The 19,878-nt window shown below is 45.1% G+C and overlaps 2 protein-coding genes across 5 annotated transcripts in view; both read right to left on the bottom strand.

The window, feature by feature from the left end:
* Window positions 1–1,925: 1,925 nt before the first annotated feature.
* Window positions 1,926–11,052, bottom strand: LOC311116119 (histone-arginine methyltransferase CARM1-like). Of its 4 annotated transcripts, none has more exons than XM_084191248.1 (16): window positions 10,865–11,052; window positions 9,910–10,035; window positions 9,381–9,487; window positions 9,030–9,134; window positions 8,752–8,862; window positions 8,158–8,335; window positions 7,401–7,491; window positions 6,936–7,017; window positions 6,365–6,450; window positions 5,931–6,020; window positions 5,550–5,687; window positions 5,304–5,393; window positions 4,917–5,044; window positions 4,729–4,812; window positions 4,097–4,165; window positions 1,927–3,867 (listed from the first exon to the last, which is right to left on the bottom strand). In XM_084191248.1, exons 1-16 carry the CDS (start codon window positions 11,004–11,006, stop codon window positions 3,725–3,727), a joined length of 1,770 nt encoding a protein of 589 aa, XP_084047374.1. In that variant the 5' UTR covers window positions 11,007–11,052; the 3' UTR covers window positions 1,927–3,724. The 4 variants fall into 4 exon arrangements, with proteins under 4 accessions (XP_084047376.1, XP_084047374.1, XP_084047375.1 ...); XM_084191249.1 differs by having other exon boundaries at window positions 4,947–5,044; XM_084191250.1 differs by lacking the exon at window positions 4,097–4,165 and having other exon boundaries at window positions 1,926–3,867.
* A 2,712-nt stretch (window positions 11,053–13,764) lies between these two features.
* The window catches only part of LOC311116121 (uromodulin-like), a gene marked incomplete at both ends in the record, with an annotated part of 39,057 nt that continues 32,943 nt past the window's right edge, over window positions 13,765–19,878 (bottom strand). The window contains 5 exons of the mRNA XM_084191253.1: window positions 13,765–13,972; window positions 14,056–14,156; window positions 14,216–14,272; window positions 14,424–14,480; window positions 14,977–15,048. Coding sequence (XP_084047379.1) covers window positions 13,765–13,972; window positions 14,056–14,156; window positions 14,216–14,272; window positions 14,424–14,480; window positions 14,977–15,048 — 495 coding nt within the window. The remainder of the gene's footprint in view (window positions 13,973–14,055; window positions 14,157–14,215; window positions 14,273–14,423; window positions 14,481–14,976; window positions 15,049–19,878) is intronic.

Genomic DNA, 19,878 nt, shown 5'->3' with positions numbered 1-19,878 from the left:
GGTTATCATGAGTGTAGGGCCACGTTCAGTAGATTGTCCTCCTATATCAAGATGTGTGTCTTAATATACAGCTTTACCTGAATACTCCTGTCCTCTTCTCTGAGGCTGGGACCATGCTGCCCGTCCCTGCCCCCGTCTATAAGCCATCTGGGTCAACATTTATGAACATTTACTATCACAAAAGGTAAATACCTTAACAGGTATTCAGGTGTGTGTACTGTAGGTGTTGTGTTTGCAGTTTTACCTGAGCGGAGAAGTTTTCTGCTACACTGGCAGCCATCTTGAATTACCACCTGGCAAGTGGCAACCAGGTGCTAGCATTTCAGCTAATCAATAACCTCATTAATTGACAAGCTCACAGCACTCTTTTTTCATACTGTTTGGTCGTGTTTCTCTGCTCAGACGTTGGTGACGCATACCAGATCTTACAATGCCTGGATAGGTATTTTACGTACACTATATATACAAAAGTATGTGGACACCCAAAGTAGTGGATTTGGCTATTTCAGCCACACCCGTTGCTGACAGGTGTGAAAAATCGAGCACACAGCCATACAATCTCCATAAACTAACATTGGCAGTAGAATGGCCTTACTGAAGAGCTCAGTGACTTTCAACGTGGCAATGTCATAGAATGCCACCTTTCCAACAAGTCAGTTCGTCAAATCTCTGCCCTGCTAGAGCTGCCCGGTCAACTGTAAATGTTGTTATTGTGAAATGGAAATGTCTAGGAGCAACAACGGCTCAGCCACGAAGTGGTAGGACCCACAAGCTCACAGAACGGGACCGCTGAGTGCTAAAGCGCGTAAAAATCATCTGTCTTCGGTTGCAACTCTCACTACCGAGTTCCAAACTGCCTCTGTTAGCAACTTCAGCACAATAACTGTTCGTCGGGAGCTTCATGGAATGGGTTTCCATGGCCGAGCAGCCGCACACAAGCCTAAGATCACCATGCGCAATGCCAAGCGTCGGCTGGAGTGGTGTAAAGCTCATTGCCATTAGACTCTGGAGCAGTGGAAACGCGTTCTCTGGAGTGATGAATCACGCTTCACCATCTGGCAGTCCGACGGACGAATCTGGGTTTGCCGGATGCCAGGAGAACACTACCTGCCCGAATGCATAGTGACAACTGTAAAGTTTGGTGGAGGAGGAATAATGGTCTGGGGCTGTTTTTCATGGTTTGGGCTTGGCCCCTTAGTTCCAGTGAAGGGAAATCTGAACACTACAGCATACAATGTGTATCAGCTAACCACATGTTATAGCAATCTGATGCCCAACAGCACAGTTGATGACATAGCACGCAACCATCGGTTGATGCATGCAACGTCTGAGCAGGGGACGACCTATGTGTGCAAAACAATTGGAGAAATGGAAGCTATTTTGATTACTGACAATCCATTTAAAATGGCTTGGAATAAAATGATGTACTGTTGGCCTATAATAGTGTGTAATGTAAATGTTGATTGTCTATATCAAGGGTTGCAAACTCATTTCCTGGAAGGCAGTAAAGTACAAGGGAGGAGTGAAAAGCAGCAGATACTCTCGGAACGGAGTTTGACACCCCTGCTTTATATACTAGGGCAGAAGGATTCAACTATTAACCTACGAGGAGCCTGCTGGTTTTCTGTTCTACCTCATAATTAACTGCGCCCACCTGGTGTCCCAGGTCTAACTCAGTCCCTGATTAGAGGAGGAACAATGAAAAAAATGGAGTAGAACTGGTTTAGAGGTCCAGAGTTGAGTTTGGTGGTTCTAGGTCCTACAGTACAGTATCAACATATATCACCATGTCCCTATGAAATGGATGGGGCTCATCTAATACTTAGTACTGCCATGAGACAATCCACATACATTAGAAATCCGAGAATGCATACAACTATATATTAGGAAGAATCCATACAATATATACAGATTAGAAAGCCGATTAGTTCTCCAGCAATGTTTAATTTGCCCCTTTGGAGGGCCTTTCTGTTTTATCTTTATATTTTTTTGGGGAAATGGAAGAAAACAATTAAATGAAAACAAAACTAAACCATTAACATTTAAGACCATTTGACCAAACAGAAGATGGACTGAGTCTTTAGCTCAGGGATGGGTAACTCCAGTCCTCTGAGTGTCACACTTTTGCCCCACCCACTTGGGAGCCAGGCCAAACCAATCAGAATGAGTTTTGCCCCACAAAAGGGCTTTATTGCAGACAGAAATGCTCCTAAGCACTACCCCCTCCTCCTCAGACGATCCCTCAGGTGAAGAAGCCGAATGTGGAGGTCCTGGGCTTGCGTGGTTACACGTGGTCTGCCAAATTCTCGGAAATGACATTGGCTGCGGTTTATGGTAGAGAAATTAACATAAAATTATCTGGCAACAGCTCTGGTGGATATTCCTGCAGTCAGCATGTCAATTGCACGCTCCCTCAACTTGAGACATCTGTGGTATTGTGTTGTGTGACAAAACTGCACATTTTAGAGCTTTTATTGAACCCAGCACAAGGTGCACCTGCGTAATGATCATGCAGTTTAATCAGCTTCTTGATATGCCGCACCTATCAGGTGGATGGATTATCTTGGCAAAGGAGAAATGCTCACTAACAGGGATGTAAACAAATTTGTGCACAAAATTTGAGGGAAATAAGCTTTTTGTGCTTATGGAAAATTGCTGGAATCTTTTATTTCAGCTCATGAAACATGGGACCAACACTTTACATGTTGTGTCTGCCGGGAGACTCTGTCTATACCCTATATAGCGTACTACTTTTGACCAGAGCCCTAACGGACCTGATCCAAAATAGTACACTAGGGAATATGGTGCCATTTGGGACATCCTAGGACGTTGCACGAAGTCTCTCACAGTTCACGCTAAACACTTGTTAAACAGCTAAAATATTATACCCTAAACACCATATAACAGGGGCCCTATTCAGTAAGGTGACATGTTTCCTTTTTTAACATGACAGACATAGTAGTGTTGCATTTCTATCAGCAGCGATGCACCCTACAGAACCGAACCCCTGGCTAGTCTAAAGCTACTACAAACCCCAACCTACAGAGACAATCTTGTGTCCCGATTGGCTAAAACCTGGATCACCCTCTCTCCCTTGCAGCTGCCGGTCGGCTAGACACTCAGACCGTTTGCTTTGATTGGTCGGTTGAATCGGTAACCTGGGGTGAAAGGTCAGGATTCAAGAATTTATCGATCGGGACGTTCCGTCAAAAGCGACGGGCTGGGGAAGAGGGGAGTGATTGGTAAAACTTCACAGAAGCTCAAAGTCCTTTCTGTCCTGCAGGAGGCTGTGTGTGTGTGTGTAAGTTTCTAAAACCCCTATAGCAACAGTAAGTACATAGGATCCTTATAAATGTTTCTATGTGGGCTGTGGATACATAAACATAATGGTTACAAGCACACACCTTTTAGTCAGCCTCAGAATGTGTTGGGACGAAAGGAGATGTTTAGCCAACATTACTTAAACCTATCCACGGTTGCAATTAAGTGGGAATAAGTAGGAAATCAGAAAATGTGGGAATTCTACAACGCTAAACCTAACCAATCCTTTCAGTGTCTAGTTGATTCTGGACCGGGCCTGAGAGATCAGGAATGAAAGAATGGAGGGATGAATGGAGGAGTGAGGGACGTCCATATTATCAGTCCGTTTTGGTTTCCTTCCAGCTGTTGGAAGTCCAGAGAAGTGGAGGAAGGAGGGGGACAGGAGAGAAGAGGTTGGGAGGACTTAGCTCCCATAGTGCATTGTATTGCTAGGGATCGCCATGGGAGACGCCATGGAGATGGAAGGCCCGCCCATGGTGAACTGGCTGTTGTTGTTGATTGGGTAGTGAGGACTGTTGCCGGGCCCCGATTGGCCAGTCACCGCTCCTGAGGAAGAGAGAAACAGGAAGTGAATTGGGGTCTTCAAAGAACGGTTAGGGCCAGTTTCCCGGACCCAGATTAAACCTAATCCTGGACTAAAAAGCACTTTATATCTAAAATAAACACAAACATTAAAACAACTAATGTCAGGCCATACATTAACTGAACTGTCAACCAGACTGGAAGACATTAGCAACAGAGCTGTAGCTCTGTAACCATGGTGACACTCACTCACCCTGGCCCACTCCTGTACTCATGATAGACCCAACTCTAGAAGATGTATGGTTCACTACCCCTGTGTTCACTGCCCACACACACATACACACACACACACACAGAGGAGATAATTCACAAATTGGCCAATTTTATTTGGATCAACAAAACACAGCAAAACCAATATACAAAAGGTCAGTTACAGATGGATTATCTGGAGTCCAACATATAGATACAAAACTGCCATTACACGCAGCACAGCACAGTTAGGTTTGCAACATTCCAGTAACTTTCCCGACATTTCCAGAAATCCCAGTAGGAGGATTCCCGTATTTCCTGCTTTTTCATGGTAATATTCCAACTGGGATTTCTGGAAAAACTGGGAATTTGGGGAACATTTCAGATATGTTGTAACCCTATACAGCAGGGGTATTCAAATGTTACCCTGTGAAGTCTAGACTACTGCTGGTTTTCTACCTGGTAATTAATTGCACCCACCTGTGTGTCCCAGGTCTAAATCAGTCCCTGATTAGAAGGGATGCATTTTAAAAAAGCAGTGAAACTGGCTTAGAGATCCAGATCTGAATTTGAGGGCTATATAGCACAGCACAGTAAGGAGGGTAGGGATTGGTCAGTCACACACACATAGCGTACCAAGAGGGATGAGATTGTTGTGAGACACTGTGGAGCCCATGCCACCAATGACTGTACTGAGGTCATACGCTGCAGGCATCCCTCCTGATAGACAGAGAGAGAAATTAAAAACAGGAAATAAACAATTCTGTATTCACCTGTGTGTGTGTGTGTGTGTGTGTGTGTGTGTGTGTGTGTGTGTGTAGTACCTGATTCATGCAGTGTGTGTGGGTGTGTACCCTGGTTCATGCTGTAGACTCCTCCATTGTTCCACATGTTCTCTGAGGGGGAGGAGTAGTGAGAGCCTGGGGGCGGGGCTGACGTGCTGCCTGTGTACCTGCGGAACACACATGTCAACCAATCAGATGGGGACATTGTGCTAAATATCCAAATAAGATGGGGTCGGTGGCGGCGAGCTCAGGGACAGCCAATCATATACAGAGGACTTGAAGATGTCTATCAGGGAGAGAAAAGAGGAGGAAGAGGAGATTTTAGAGGATGAAGAGAGAGAGACAGACAGTAGGAGAGAGAGAACAGACAGTAGAAGAGAGAGAGAAAGGGAGAGCGTGAGAGGAGCGGTATAGAGTGTTTCTGACCTGAAGAATGGGTTCTTGAGATCCAGCAGGTTGCTTGACTTGCTTCCTGTCTGGTCCACCTGGGCCACCATGCTGATGTCATAGCTCTGTCTGAGTGCACAGGTCAGATTAACCCTTTAGGGGGGTGGGGTACCTTTGCAGGTGTGTGTGTGTTCAGTGTGGGGGTTTACTTTTCAGGTGTGTGTGCATGGGAGTTACCTTTTCAGGTGTGTGTGTGGTAAAGTTATCCGGGTGTGTGTGTCTCACCTCTTGTTGGCGATGAGCGTTGCGGTGCCGGAGAGGGTGTCTCCTGCCTTGGTGAAGAGAGGGGACTGGAGCAGACAGCGGACCTGGTACCAGTGGGTTAGGGGCTCCGTAGGGGAGGTGGAGAGCCACACTGTCACCCTGGACACACACACACACACGGTTAGACCAACACACAGGCACACACACGGTTAGACCAACACACAGGCACACACACGGTTAGACGAACACACAGGCACACACACGGTTAGACCAACACACAGGCACACACACGGTTAGACGAACACACAGGCACACACAAAAGATGAAGGACAGCAAGTCAATCAAGACTGACAGAGTTGACATAATACCACACGGACACACACACACACATAGGGGACTCACGCTGAGCCGATGAAAGCCACGTCGAACCAGAAGGCCAGACCATGGACCAGACCTGATGTCATCATGTGGAACTTAAAGGGAATCTCCATCCTGAGATGAGATAAAGAAAGAGATGGAGGTTTAAGGAGGAGTAAACTCTCAGCAGTCACCTCAGGCACCACAACCCTCAGACTAAACACAACATCTGGGCCTGTATTCATAAACCGTCTCAGAGTGCTGACCTAGGATCAGGTCCCCCCTGTCCATTCATTATAATCTAAAAAAGGCTAAACTGATCCTGGATCAGCGCTCCTACTCCAAGTCTCTTTCTGAAGGAGAGAGAGGAGGGGCAGATGTCATCATGTGGAACTTGAAGGGAATCTATCCTGAGAGAGAGAAGAGAGGAGAGCTTTCTGAATACAGGCCCTGAAGGAGAGAGGAGGTGATGGACTCACCTGTGCAGATCCCCCTCTTTCGCGTCCAGGAAGTTGACGGTGTATTTGACAGACTTGGACATCAGGATACGGATATCAAATGTGTCCTGAGAGAGATCATTACATTTATGTTTTCATTATATATATTTTTTCTTTAGTATTATAGCTACTATTCTTATTGTTGTGTCTGTTCTTTTCATAATTGTTGTGTATCACTTCGCTTTGGCAACATTCACCTTTTTATTCATGCCATTAAAGCATGTTGAATTTGAGAGAGAAAAAAAACAGGTGAGAGGGAAAGTTGGTGTAGAGAGAGAGAGAGAGAGAGAGAAAGAGAAAGAGAAAGAGAGACAGAGAGAGAGACAGAGACAGAGAGAGACAGAGACAGAGAGAGAGAGAGAGAGAGAGACAGAGACAGAGAGAGAGAGAGAGACAGAGACAGAGAGAGAGAGAGAGACAGAGAGAGACAGAGAGAGAGAGACAGAGACACAGACAGAGACAGACAGAGAGAGAGAGAGAGAGAGAGAGAGAGAGAGAGAGAGAGAGAGAGAGAGAGGGGGGGGGGGGGGGGGGGGGGGGAAGGAAGTCTCACCACAATGGGTTGTCTGAAATACTCATCTACTGCAGCTTCTCTCAATGATGACAGATCAACACCATGGAACGATGGCTGATACCTGAGAGACAGAGCGGGAGAGAGAGAGAAAGAGACCGTGGGAAGTGGGTTTAGTTAGTTGACTTAGTGACAGTTAAATATTTTTGTATCGTTGTAACAAAGGCATGGTGAATTTGCTTTCTCTCTCCCCAGCCATACTTTCCAGGTAAAAACTGCTTTAAAAATAAAGTAAATGTAAGTGTGGTTGTTCACCAGAAGTTAGCCTAAGAACACAAGACTTTCCACATGTAAAAACGAAGCTTTAAAAATAAAGTAAATAAAGTGAAAGGTTATTTACCAGAAGTTGGAGAAGTAAGAACTAGGCTAGTAAGAACATGTGTCTCTGTCTAGGTGTTAAAAGCTGTGTTGACTGGACCTTGTTAAATGAAGTCAAAGGTTATTCACCAGAAGTTGGCCTTGGTGAACTGTTCCATGTATAACTGTTCGTCTGTGAAGGGAGCCAGGTGGACGTCGCCTAACGTGGGGAACATGTTACCTAGGGGACGAGGGAGGAGGGAGGGTTACCGTCGGCAAAACACCTGGATACACGTTCTACTAATTCCATTTCCTCCATCAACCATCTTTCTTTCCTTCCATATCTCCCGTTCTCCATCTCTTCCTCTCCATATTACCATTGAGCCGTAGGAACTTCTAGGCATGTAGGTAACTCTCCAGCATTATCTCTAACTCCCTCTCTCATCTCGCTCCCTCTCTCACCGTTAGGCTTTAAGAACTTCTTGGCATGTAGGTAACTCTCCAGCATTATCTCTAACTCCCTCTCTCATCTTCCTCTCTCACCGTTAGGCTTTAAGAACTTCTTGGCGTGTAGGTAACTCTCCAGCATTATCTCTAACTCCCTCTTTCATCTTCCTCCCTCTTCTCTCTCACCGTTAGGCTTTAAGAACTTCTTGGCATGTAGGTAACTCTCCAGCATTATCTCTAACTCCCTCTCTCATCTCGCTCCCTCTCTCTTCTCTCTCACCGTTAGGCTTTAAGAACTTCTTGGCATGTAGGTAACTCTCCAGCATTATCTCTAACTCCCTCTCTCATCTTCCTCTCTCTTCTCTCTCACCGTTAGGCTTTAAGAACTTCTTGGCGTGTAGGTAACTCTCTAGCATTATCTCTAACTCCCTCTTTCATCTTCCTCTCTCTTCTCTCTCACCGTTAGGCTTTAAGAACTTCTTGGCGTGTAGGTAACTCTCTAGCATTCTCTCGTTGAAGAGCATGTATCCCATGGGTTCAGAGATGATGATGTCCACCTGCTCTGGTAGAGAGATCTCCTCCACCTTCCCTGCTATCACCACCACACGATCCCCCATACCGTTGGAGTTTACCAGCACCTACACACACACACACACACACACAGGGGGTTAGTGTGTGTGTGTGTCACAGGAGGTTGGTGGCACCTAAATTAGGGAGGACGGGCTCCTGGTAATGGCTGGAGCAGAATCAGTGGAATGGTATCAAATACAAACACATGGCTTCCTGGTGTTTCATACCATTCGCTCCGTTCCAGCCATTATTGTGAGCCGTCCTCCCCTGGTGTGTGTATGTATGTGTATGGTAGGGTGTGTATGTGGTAGTGCGTATGTGTGTGGTAGTGCGTGTGGTCGAGCAGGCCTCTCAGTGTAGTCTAATTAACAACAGCTTTAGCACTAAGAATCACCATAATAAAACAACAAAAAACTGATCACAGCCAAAGAAACAAACCGACTCTCGTACCTTTTGCGTGGTAGTTAGTGTGTGTGTGTGTTACCTCTGCATGCTGAGCCATGGTGCTGGCCTCCACAGCGTAGACCTTCCTGGCTCCGGCCTGCGCCGCGAAGAACGACAGAATACCTGAACCACAGCCCACATCTAACACCACCTAGAACGAGGGGGAGGGAGGAAGAGGGGGGAGCGAGAGAGGGAGGGAGAGCGAGGGATGGGGGGGGGGGGCGAGAGAGGGGGGAGATCGAGAGAGAGATCACAGATCATTGGATTGGCAGCACACATCTAAATCAGTCACTGTTTGTGTGTTTGTGCGTGTGGTACCTTGTCCTTGAAGTCAACGTGGTTCTGAAGGATGGCACGTTGGTAGGTTCCAGTCCGAACATAGTCCTGCATCATGTTCTGCTGCTGAGAGAGATAGCCATAGAACTGGAGGGAAACAGGGGTCAAACGGCAGAAGGCAAAGGTCATTGAGGCCAATCGGTCAAAATTCAGCAGTTATTTCCAATGTCTTTTAGACTTGATAACTCTGTGTGTGTGTGTGTGCAGTGGTTCAATTAATTTATGGCAAAAGGTGTGTAAACAGCGTTTACTTGCGTTACCCCTCCAATACACCACTGTGTGTGTGTTGGACCACTCACAGTGGTCCCCCACAGATGTGTGTGCGTTTCCCACCTGAAAGTATTGCACGGCAGAGGACTCTTCCGTCCTGTCACTGAAGACGGAGTGTTCTGCATTGTGGCCCCGGCAACTCTTCAGAATATTATAGAAGGAACTGAACTCTACACAAACACACACAGTTAGACAGAGACTGAACATTTACATTTAAATTTTTTGTCATTTAGCAGACGCTCTTATCCAGAGCGACTTACAGTTAGTGCATACATTATTTTTTATACCCCCCGTGGGAATCGAACCCACAACCCTGGCGTTGCAAACGCCATGCTCTACCAACTGAGCTATATCCCTGCCGGCCATTCCCTCCCCTACCCTGGGCCAATTGTGCGCCACCCCATGGGTCTCCAGGTCGCGGCCGGCTACGACAGAGCCTGGATTCGAACCAGGATCTCTAGTGACACAGCTAGAACTGCGATGCAGTGCCTTAGACCACTGCGCCACTCGGTGCAATGATTGCCACATCACCACTGATGAGGCAATCATTGCACAACTTTTGTAAACATCCACACACAGACCCACACCCTACCTGCAGGTGTGGAGAACTGTAGCAGGACACTGTTGCAGCCCAGCGTGATGATGAAGGACTGTTTCCCCACACGACTGCATTCCGTTTCCCTGGACAACGAACACTTAAAGACTGAGGTCTCATCTCCTGTTGACAAACCATCAGAGACAGGTAAGATATGGCCACACACGGCAATATTTCCGCAGGAAAGTATAATTAAAAACTTTTCAAAGCACTGGTAGTGAGTTCCGATTTATATCACCTGAAGTATGCGCAGAACCGTGTAAACACGTGCAAGAGCTTGGCAAGTAAGCCTGCATGCTTGATAGACATTTGAACACACTAGTACCAGCGCTTTGAAATGTTGATTTAATTATACTTTCCTGTGTTGTCTCATATTCCTACATGTAATGGACCAACCGCACGGGTAAAGTAAGTTAAATATAATTGTATTCAACACTCTGGCATGCAGAGGTCGAGAGAGGAAACGTTACTGATCACAACGGCTCATTTATGCCCAAACATAGAATTAAATTAAATTCAACGTCGGGTTTCCAGGCTAACTGACCGGCTACTCTACAATGAATATGTCGCTACAGGACAAAGCCACCAAGACGCATATAGGCATAGCCAGCCTCAAAATTAGCATGCTAGTTAACTAGCTATCTCATAACGTTAATAAGATAATATTTTACATGTACTGTATCGATAGTGGGAATAACCACCCAATTTCTACAACAGCAACATTTGCTTGCTTTGAAAAACACATTTTCGGTAACTTGTACTATACCAACGCACCGGCCCATCACAGTGAAATGCTACCTGGTTAGCTAGATGCTAATTAGTTAGCCACCGACTTACTCAATCCTATTCATTCTTCATAGCATCGTGAAGGGGTCTCGGGCTACCACAAGGTAAGCGCTAGCTAACTCGCGGATAATCAACACGCCGGGAGCTGGTTATAGCAGCTACTTACCGTTGGAGAGATTTAGGAGAGCCGTGTCTGGGGTGCTTTTAACCTCCAATCTCAGGGGCTGTTGCTCGGAGTGTCGCTGGATCTCTCCGTTCGCGTCCCCGATGGACCGCAACCGCACGCAGGGAAACACCGATACCGCCATCTTCGCTTCTGGCTGCTTGACTGGTTCGTCCGCTCACACTTCACGATCAAGCAAACTACGGTGCTGCTCACTACTGCTACCCCACAGTCAGTCGGGGCATAACAGAAACTGCATCTTGAGAAATACCAAGGCTATCTATCCTTGTTTCTCAAATCTAGGGGATAGAGGATAGTCCAATGATGTATATGTACACTAGATGACTGTTTTGAAGCCACCGCGCCTCCATCTTGGCACTCCCCCGCCGTTGTAAAACATATTTTGGAAGCTATAGAAATACAATGTCTACTGTTGTTTTTGCCACCTGTATTCTAGTACAGACACCTTAATGCATACTATTAAATGATACTTTGTGAGCTAAACAAAACAACAAAAAATATTTTCCTTAAAGTATAATTTGTAGAAAGTATTGATGTTACTGTTCCCACTACAACAACAAAAATACTTACATGTAATAGTGTCCTTGAAACATTTAATTGAAATACTGTAGAATTTCAGTTGTTCCTATGGAGGACTGCTCCTACTGGGGAGTGCCAATATGGCCGACCGGTGGCTTCAAAGCCTATCATTGGCAAATACATAGCATCAGCAATCCAGGGTTTATATACATCATTGGGGTAGACTGGACACAAGGACAGTTTTGTTCTAGCCCAGCACCAACAACATACCTGATAAGCCAATCATCATCATCATCATCAAGCCCTTTTGGATTTGGTTGAATCAGACCGGTTTGGGCTAGAACAAAAAGTACACCCATTTGCAGTGGCCTCTAACCTAAAAATAATGTTTGTTTTGATGGCACATTGGAAGTAGGCCTTTCAAAAACATTTAGGCATCAACAATCTATCCAAAGAACCACCCAGCTCAGCTGGTAGAGCACGGCGCTTGTAACGCCAAGGTAGTGGGTTCGATCCCCGGGACCACCCATACAAAAAAAAAATGTTTATGCACGCATGCTTTGGATAAAAGTGTCTGCTAAATGGCATATTATTATTATTATTATTATTATTATTATTATTATTATAAAATAGTCACACACACACACGTAGTTGTAAATGTGATTTACTAGGTCTGGAAACTCAGTTACAAAGTTAGTTAAGGCACAACAGAGGATTGACAGTGTATCAGGTATCAAATTAAAACTCATCATTTAAGGCAGGCAGCTAGGCTCGACAGTTACTGTTCAATGATAAAAAGGAAACATAGGCTGATGGAATCATAAAATGGCCACCATGGTGATGATGTGGCTAATCAGTAACCTGAAACAAGCTGAAGGACCAGCTGTGGCATTTGGAAATAAGTTAGTGTTGTTTATCTTATTTAAATACTTTCCCATTTGCTGTAATGTTATTGGTGACTGAATGTAGGCTACTGGGGGGGGGGGGTATTTCTAGGGAGAAAGGCCAGGACAGGAGTATCTTCCTAAAAAGGTACAGGAGAGCACAACAATTTAACATTTAAGATCACTTCAGTATCATCATCATAATGGAACGAAACCTTTGATAAAAAGGTTGAGTATTTCATAAAATCTTAAATAAAATAGGTAGACGAAAGTTTAAAAGAAATATGTAACTACCAGTCTCTTGTATAGACTACAATTTTGGGATATGTGGGTAGTGTTTTGCATGAATTCTATATTCTAATTATATGGTTCTGTATCCCTGGGTTGATAATATCAACCTGTACCATGTGTTAGTTTGTACCAGGAAGTATACTGCATGTGGAACACAAGCAATAGAACTGACAGCATGTAGGCCAATAGGCTAGAACTGTAGGCTAAATATCAATACATACCCTGGTTAAAACAAACATTCAATTGTTGGTCACTTCCTTATTGTGCTGTATACGTTGTACACATAAGTTTGCATCCCAAATGGCACCCTATACTCTATTTAGTGCACTACTTTTGATCAGGGCTCATAGGGCACTGGTCAAAAGTAGGGCACTATATATGGAATAGGGTGCTATTTGGGATACAAGCAGGGACACAGCCAGAGACAACATCAAAGGCACATTCACTGGCTGTCTGCCTGTCAGAGGCTATCATACTGGTGGAACGTACAGTGCATAGATACAATGTAGGGTTGCAAAACTACACTAACTTTCCAAAGCTTGCCAGATTTTCCAGAAATTCCTGTGGAGGATTCCTGGATTTTCTGCTTATCCCCTCCTGATTACAGGAATCTTCCAAAAGGAATTTCTGGAAAACTGGGGAATTTTCTGAATGTTAGCGGAATTTTGCAACCCTAATACAATGTCATCATCATAACAAATAGGATATCACATCAACATCCTGAACATACATGTATAATGGCACAACTAGGCTTTATCTTAATACATGGACTGTCTAGCCTGGTCCCAGATCTGTTTTTGCTGTCTTGCCAACTCCTATATGGTCATTGTTGTGCCTTAGCATGCCAGATCTGGGATCAGGCTAGAGGATAACATTGAGGAGAGGAAAGGGGGCTTCCATAGGACATACAGCAAGAACTCCTCCTTCACACACTGTGACTGCTACTGCAACGAGAGAGACAGAGAGAGAGAGACTGAGAGGGGAGAGAGAGAGAGACAGACAGACAGAGAGAGAGGGGGGAGAGAGAGACAGAGAGAGAGGAGGGAGGAGAGAGGGGGGGGAGAGACACACAGAGAGAGAGAGAGAGAGAGAGATATGGTAAATAAACAAAACACTATCATCAACCACACATAATTATTATAATTAGGAGCATCTGACATTTGCCAATTTACCAGCATCTATCCCATCCTAAAACACAGACAGGAAAGGAGACTGGAACACAGACAGGAGAGGAGACTGGAACACAGACAGGAGAGGAGACTGGAACAGGTGTGAGAGGAGACTGGAACAGGTGTGAGAGGAGACTGGAACACAGACAGGAGAGGAGACAGGAACAGGTGTGAGAGGAGACTGGAACACAGACAGGAGAGGAGACAGGAACAGGTGTGAGAGGAGACTGGAACACAGACAGGAGAGGAGACAGGAACAGGTGTGAGAGGAGACTGGAACACAGACAGGAGAGGAGACTGGAACACAGACAGGAGAGGAGACAGGAACAGGTGTGAGAGGAGACGAACACAGACAGGAGAGGAGACAGGAACAGGTGTGAGAGGAGACTGGAACACAGACAGGAGAGGAGACTGGAACACAGACAGGAGAGGAGACAGGAACAGGTGTGAGAGGAGACTGGAACACAGACAGGAGAGGAGACAGGAACAGGTGTGAGAGGAGACTGGAACACAGACAGGAGAGGAGACTGGAACACAGACAGGAGAGGAGACAGGAACAGGTGTGAGAGGAGACTGGAACACAGACAGGAGAGGAGACAGGAACAGGTGTGAGAGGAGACTGGAACACAGACAGGAGAGGAGACAGGAACAGGTGTGAGAGGAGACTGGAACACAGACAGGAGAGGAGACAGGAACAGGTGTGAGAGGAGACTGGAACACAGACAGGAGAGGAGACTGGAACACAGACAGGAGAGGAGACAGGAACAGGTGTGAGAGGAGAGAAGAGAAAGGGAGGGGAAAGAGGAGGAGAGGAAGAGGAGACTAAGGTGTACATCATTAGAACAGGCTGCAAAGACTCTGGAGAGAGAGAGAGAGGTAGTAATAATAATAATAATAATTATTATTATTATTATTTGGGGGGGGTGCTAATATTTGTCCTGTTACACACACAAGTGTGTAATGTAAATGTGACACCCGCAGGGAGTGGGGTCATGGCCAGAGTCATTAGGGTTAAGAGCCTTGCTCAAGGGCACAGCGACAGATATTTCACCTTGTCGGCTCCGGTATCTGAACCAGCAACCTTTCAGTTATTGGCCCAATGCTCTAACCTCGAGGCGACCTGCCGAGAAGAGGAGGAAGAAGAGGAGGAGAGTGGATGAAGATGTCGTAGGCTACCTCAGAACAGGCTGCAGGACTTGGGGGGTCTGAAGGGGTTGTCACTGGAGGGTACCCCCATCAGGAGAGGGTCCTTGTGAGCGTTCTGCAGACAGAAGTTCTTCAGGTCGACTGCAGCCTGAGACACCTGGGGTTAATTATAATAATAATAAATTAGAGTCGAAGAAGAAATATGACTGGGACTGATGTATTATGGGGCGGCTTCCCAGACACAGATTAAACCTAGTCCTGGACCAGACAGTGATCTCAATGAAGAATGTCTATTAAAAGCTGTTTTTAGTCCAGGACTAGGTTTAATCTGTGTTCGGGAAACTGCCCCTAGATACAATATACCAGGGATCTCCAACCCCATTCTTGGAGAGATACCGTCCTGTAGGTTCACTCCAACCCTGTTCCTGGAGAGATACCGTCCTGTAGGTTCACTCCAACCCTGTTCCTGAAGAGATACCGTCCTGTAGGTTTTCATTCCAACCCTGTTCCTGGAGAGATACCCTCCTGTAGGTTTTTGCTCCAACCCTAATCTAGCGCACCTGATTCTAATAATTAGCTGGTTGATACGTTGAAATCAGGTTAGTTACAACTGGGGTTGGAGCGAAAACCTACAGGAGCTATATGCACTATGGACCGGTTTTCCAGACACATCTCAAGCCTAGTCCTGGATTAAAATGAGCTTTCAATAGAGAATCTCCATTGAGCATGCTTTTAGTCCGGGACTAGGCTTAATCTGGGAAACCGGGCCTGTATGCTACTAATACATTCCAGGTGTAGACACAGTGGTGAGGTGACATGGAGTAAACAAGGGGTCCATACTGCATATTGACTGGCTGCATCACTGCTTGGTATGGCAATAGCACCGCCCTGGATCGCATGGTGCTACAGAAGGTTGTGCGGACAGCCCAGTACATCACTGGGGCCGAGCTCCCTGCCATCCAGGACCTCTATATCAGGCGGTGTGAAAAGAAGGCCTGGAAAATCGTCAAAGACCCCAACCACCCAAGCCATAGACTATTTTCTCTGCTGCCGCACAGCAAGAGGTACCGGTGCACCAAGTCTGGCACCAACAGGCTCTTGAACATCTTCTATTCCCAAGCAATAAGACTGAGAAATAGCAAACAAAAAAGCTACACGGACCGAGTTAACCTTGTATCTTTATTAACCTTTTAATTCAAACTCTGCACTGTCTACACACACTCACAGGGCCGTACACACTCACACTGTCACTCCAACACACACACAAACACTCACAGGGCCGTACACACTCACTCACACTGTCACTCCAACACACACACAAACACTCGCACATAATATGCACATACATTTATACTGACTCTACACCCCCGCACACCAACTCACATACAAGCTGCTGCTACTCTGTTTATATTATATCCTGTTGCCTAGTCACCTTACCCCTATACATATCTACCTCCATCACTCCAGTATCCCTGCACATTGTAAATATGGTATCGGAACTGACTCTTTAAATATTTCCTGTATATAGAATGCTGACCTACTTACTTAATCGTGTTTTTCATATTTCCTATTCTTATTTCTTGTGTTTTTTTTTCTTCTAATAAATAATTGCACTGTACTTGTGCCTGTGACATTAAAACTTGAAACCTATAGTGCACTGCTGCTACTACACAGCCTCATTTCCATAGTAACAGATCTCAACACAGAAGTTTTGAATACATTTGCTAGTGACTAAACTACAGTTGGGCTACAGCTGGATTTCCAATGCAAAGAAGAGAGTACTTCATGCCCTGTACAGGAAGTAGCCTGCCCCACTCATAGACGCTAACTACTTTAGCGCTTATTGACGATAAATGTCTTCTGACCAGGGGAGGTTTGTTAGGAGTCCCGACGCTTGCTCTAAACATTAACACGCATCGCTTGCAGTACTGTTTTGGAAACATAAGGAGCGCATCTTTCATATCAGCGAGAAATAAAATAAAAACACAATGTTTATTACTACACAACTTTATAGAGTTATGGTTAGTGTTCCCACACGGCCATATGTCCATGTTACAGCACTTGTTTACGGAAGACAGACGGAAGACGGAGCTAATTAGCACATGTGGCGGCAGGTAGTTTAGTGGGTAAGAGCGTTGTGCCAGTAACCGAAAGGTCGCTGGTTCTAATCCCTGAGCCGACTAGGTGAAAAATCTGTTGATGTGCCCTTAGGCAAGGCACTTAACCCTAATTGCTCCTGTAAGTCACTCTGGATAAGAGCGTCTGCTAAATGACTAAAATGTAAAATGTATCTAGCTGCTCAGAACACCTGTGTGTAAAAGCCGATTCATACTTAATCCGAAATTAGTTCTGGAGTCTCTATACAGAGGCTGTGACGCAATTGTGGAGGCCAAATCGAGATATACGTCAATAATCGTCGATTTCGAAACGGTTTTCGAAATTTATGCTGATATGGCCTTTATCTTTAATGTCAGCTAGAAATAATCTTTCAAATCAAAAATATAATGGCTACAGTAACTGTATATTATTTTCTTCAAAGATTCTACCTGAGAAAAGATAAGGGGCATATCAGCATAGGTTTCGAAAACTGTTTAACAGACGTTAAAACACAGCATCAGAATTGTAGCTTACATACACAGAGCCAAATGTGGGCGAATATAATGGCTGAAAACCCTACATACGGAGAATGGTTTTCGGGAGCTAGAAGCAGCCTAGCAACACTAAGTTTACTTGGAGAAGGAAAAACCGGCTTCGGAATATTACTAGCCCGTGGGAATGTTAGTGAACTGAGAACTGACCCATCCAAGATAGGCCTACACTCTGACTTTCAATCTATTTCACGCTTTCTACCCCGCAGGCCACAGATACAGGACCAGGGTCCTAGGACTGTCTCGATAACCAAAATAATAAAGGCTATCAAATAGGATAGTAATTCATAATTCCATCAACTTTTGCCTACTTTGTCAACAATATTAGCCTACTGACAGGAGGCGACGATGTAGGCTAGCCTACTGTTCAATAGACATTTGTAACATGACAACATTGATACAAGGCAGCAACATTTATAACTGCATTATACCTAACATGACAACTTCATTAAGCAAACTTTGCAACATTGTAACTTCGCGTTTGCTACTTTGTTTCACGTCACTAGCCTAGCCTGCTCAAGGCGGCTATGCTGTCCCAGCGACAGGAATGTCGTTTACAGCTCTTCCGTGTTTGTTTGGTGCTAGTGTTGTTAATATGATCATTTTTTTACCTTGATCCTCCGGACACTGGCTTCCAACCGCAGCTGTTTCACGACTCTCTGCGCGATGACCAAGTTGCTGCTGGCGTTGTTGTTTGACATGTCGAGGGTCAGAAGTGTGACAATAGGTTATCCTACTAGGGCGACCGTGAGAAAGTAGCAGAGTTTGTGAAGCAGTCTGTCTGTCGCTCTGTCTCCGCCCACTCGACACAATGTTCCCTCAACAACATTGTAATTGGTTGTCGGTCAATCGATCACGAAGTACGTTTACATGCGCACTAATAATTTGATATTAAACTGATTATGGGTGAAGGCCGAGTATGGCATTAGTAATGTAAGTACCTTACTCGGCGTAAGGTCACTATCGAAGTAAGCATATGCTGATTAAAACACCTGGGTTTCTGAGCAGTCTTCCGAATGATTAGGACATGAAAACAGTTTAATCTGCGTTTCTGCGGTGTATTTGATATGTGCATGTGCAAGCCTCGCTATTACACGCGAGTGGAGTTCGTTCGGAAACACTGAAAGTATGCGTTTTAGAAAGAATTAACATATACATTGACATTTGAAGCCCCACCTCTTTAAAGAATACCTGGGATAGGATAAAGTAATCCTTCCACCCCCCCCCCCCCCCCCCCAAAAAAAAGTGTAAAGTGGTTATCCCACTGGCTATAGGGTGAATGCACCAATTTGTAAGTCGCTCTGGATAAGAGCGTCTGCTAAATGACGTAAATGTGCCCTTGAGCAAGGCACTTAACCCTAATTGCTCCTGTAAATCGCTCTGGATAAGAGCGTCTGCTAAATGACTAAAATGTAAATGTAAAAATATACACTTTATATCTCCTAACTCAGAATCAGTCTTCGCAAAAATAACGTGGTCACTGCGGTAGAAGGTTTATTTTGATTGGCGATTTTCTGCATTTATCAAAAGGCCCATCAGTAGCCTAATTTCAGATGTGGCCATATAAACCGGTTTATTAGGGAACTCGTTCTTCTTGCAAAACGTGCTTGATGTGGTCGTTTCTTGACATCAGGAAACGCTCATTGGTGCCTGTCTTTGGTCAGTTCCGATTATATTAGACTGACCGTTTCTCGACACAAATGATTTGTTTATATAGCAGGCTAGGAGAATGAGGTTAGGAAAAGGGTTAGGTTTAGCTACAATGAGTAGGTTGGATTAATCTTGCCCAGGCGCCCGTGTAGCGTGTTTTGCACCAGAATGTGCGGTAGTGGAAAGACATAGGAAGAAGGGAGATCATGATACAGAAAGCAGTGGAGCGTCTAGTAAAGAAAGCATTAAGAGGGCCAAGGTAGGAAGCAAGAGTAGTGATGTGGTGGAAAGTGGTGAGTGATTGTGTTTGATGAGACCACAGGGCCTCACTTACACCCTCACCGACTAACTAATGCCGTAGAGAAAGAGGTAGGTGAAGTGAAATATGCTCGGTTCATTGGAAATGGTAGATATGTTAATATTTTGTGGTAGCCAGGTTCAGCAAGATAATATTTTGAAAATGGAAAAGCTTAATGGGAAGAAGATTAAAAGCCATGTCCCTGGTGTTTATGCTAGATTAAGGGGAGTTATCACTGGGGTCCCAATATCTATGTCCACAGATGATATTAAAGAAAATGTGGCAGAGTGATTGAGGCCAAAAGGTTGATCAGTAGGAAAGAGTCCATTATTGGATTAGGAGTGAGGACTTTTCGGAAGAAGCCATTCTTCTACTTCGTTTTACACTTCAA

Source organism: Coregonus lavaretus (genome assembly GCF_964263955.1).
Source record: "Coregonus lavaretus genome assembly, contig: HAP1_SCAFFOLD_288, whole genome shotgun sequence".
Taxonomy (NCBI): domain Eukaryota; kingdom Metazoa; phylum Chordata; class Actinopteri; order Salmoniformes; family Salmonidae; genus Coregonus; species Coregonus lavaretus.
Note: the sequence above shows the minus strand (reverse complement) of the source record. Positions and strands in the feature narration are given on the sequence as shown.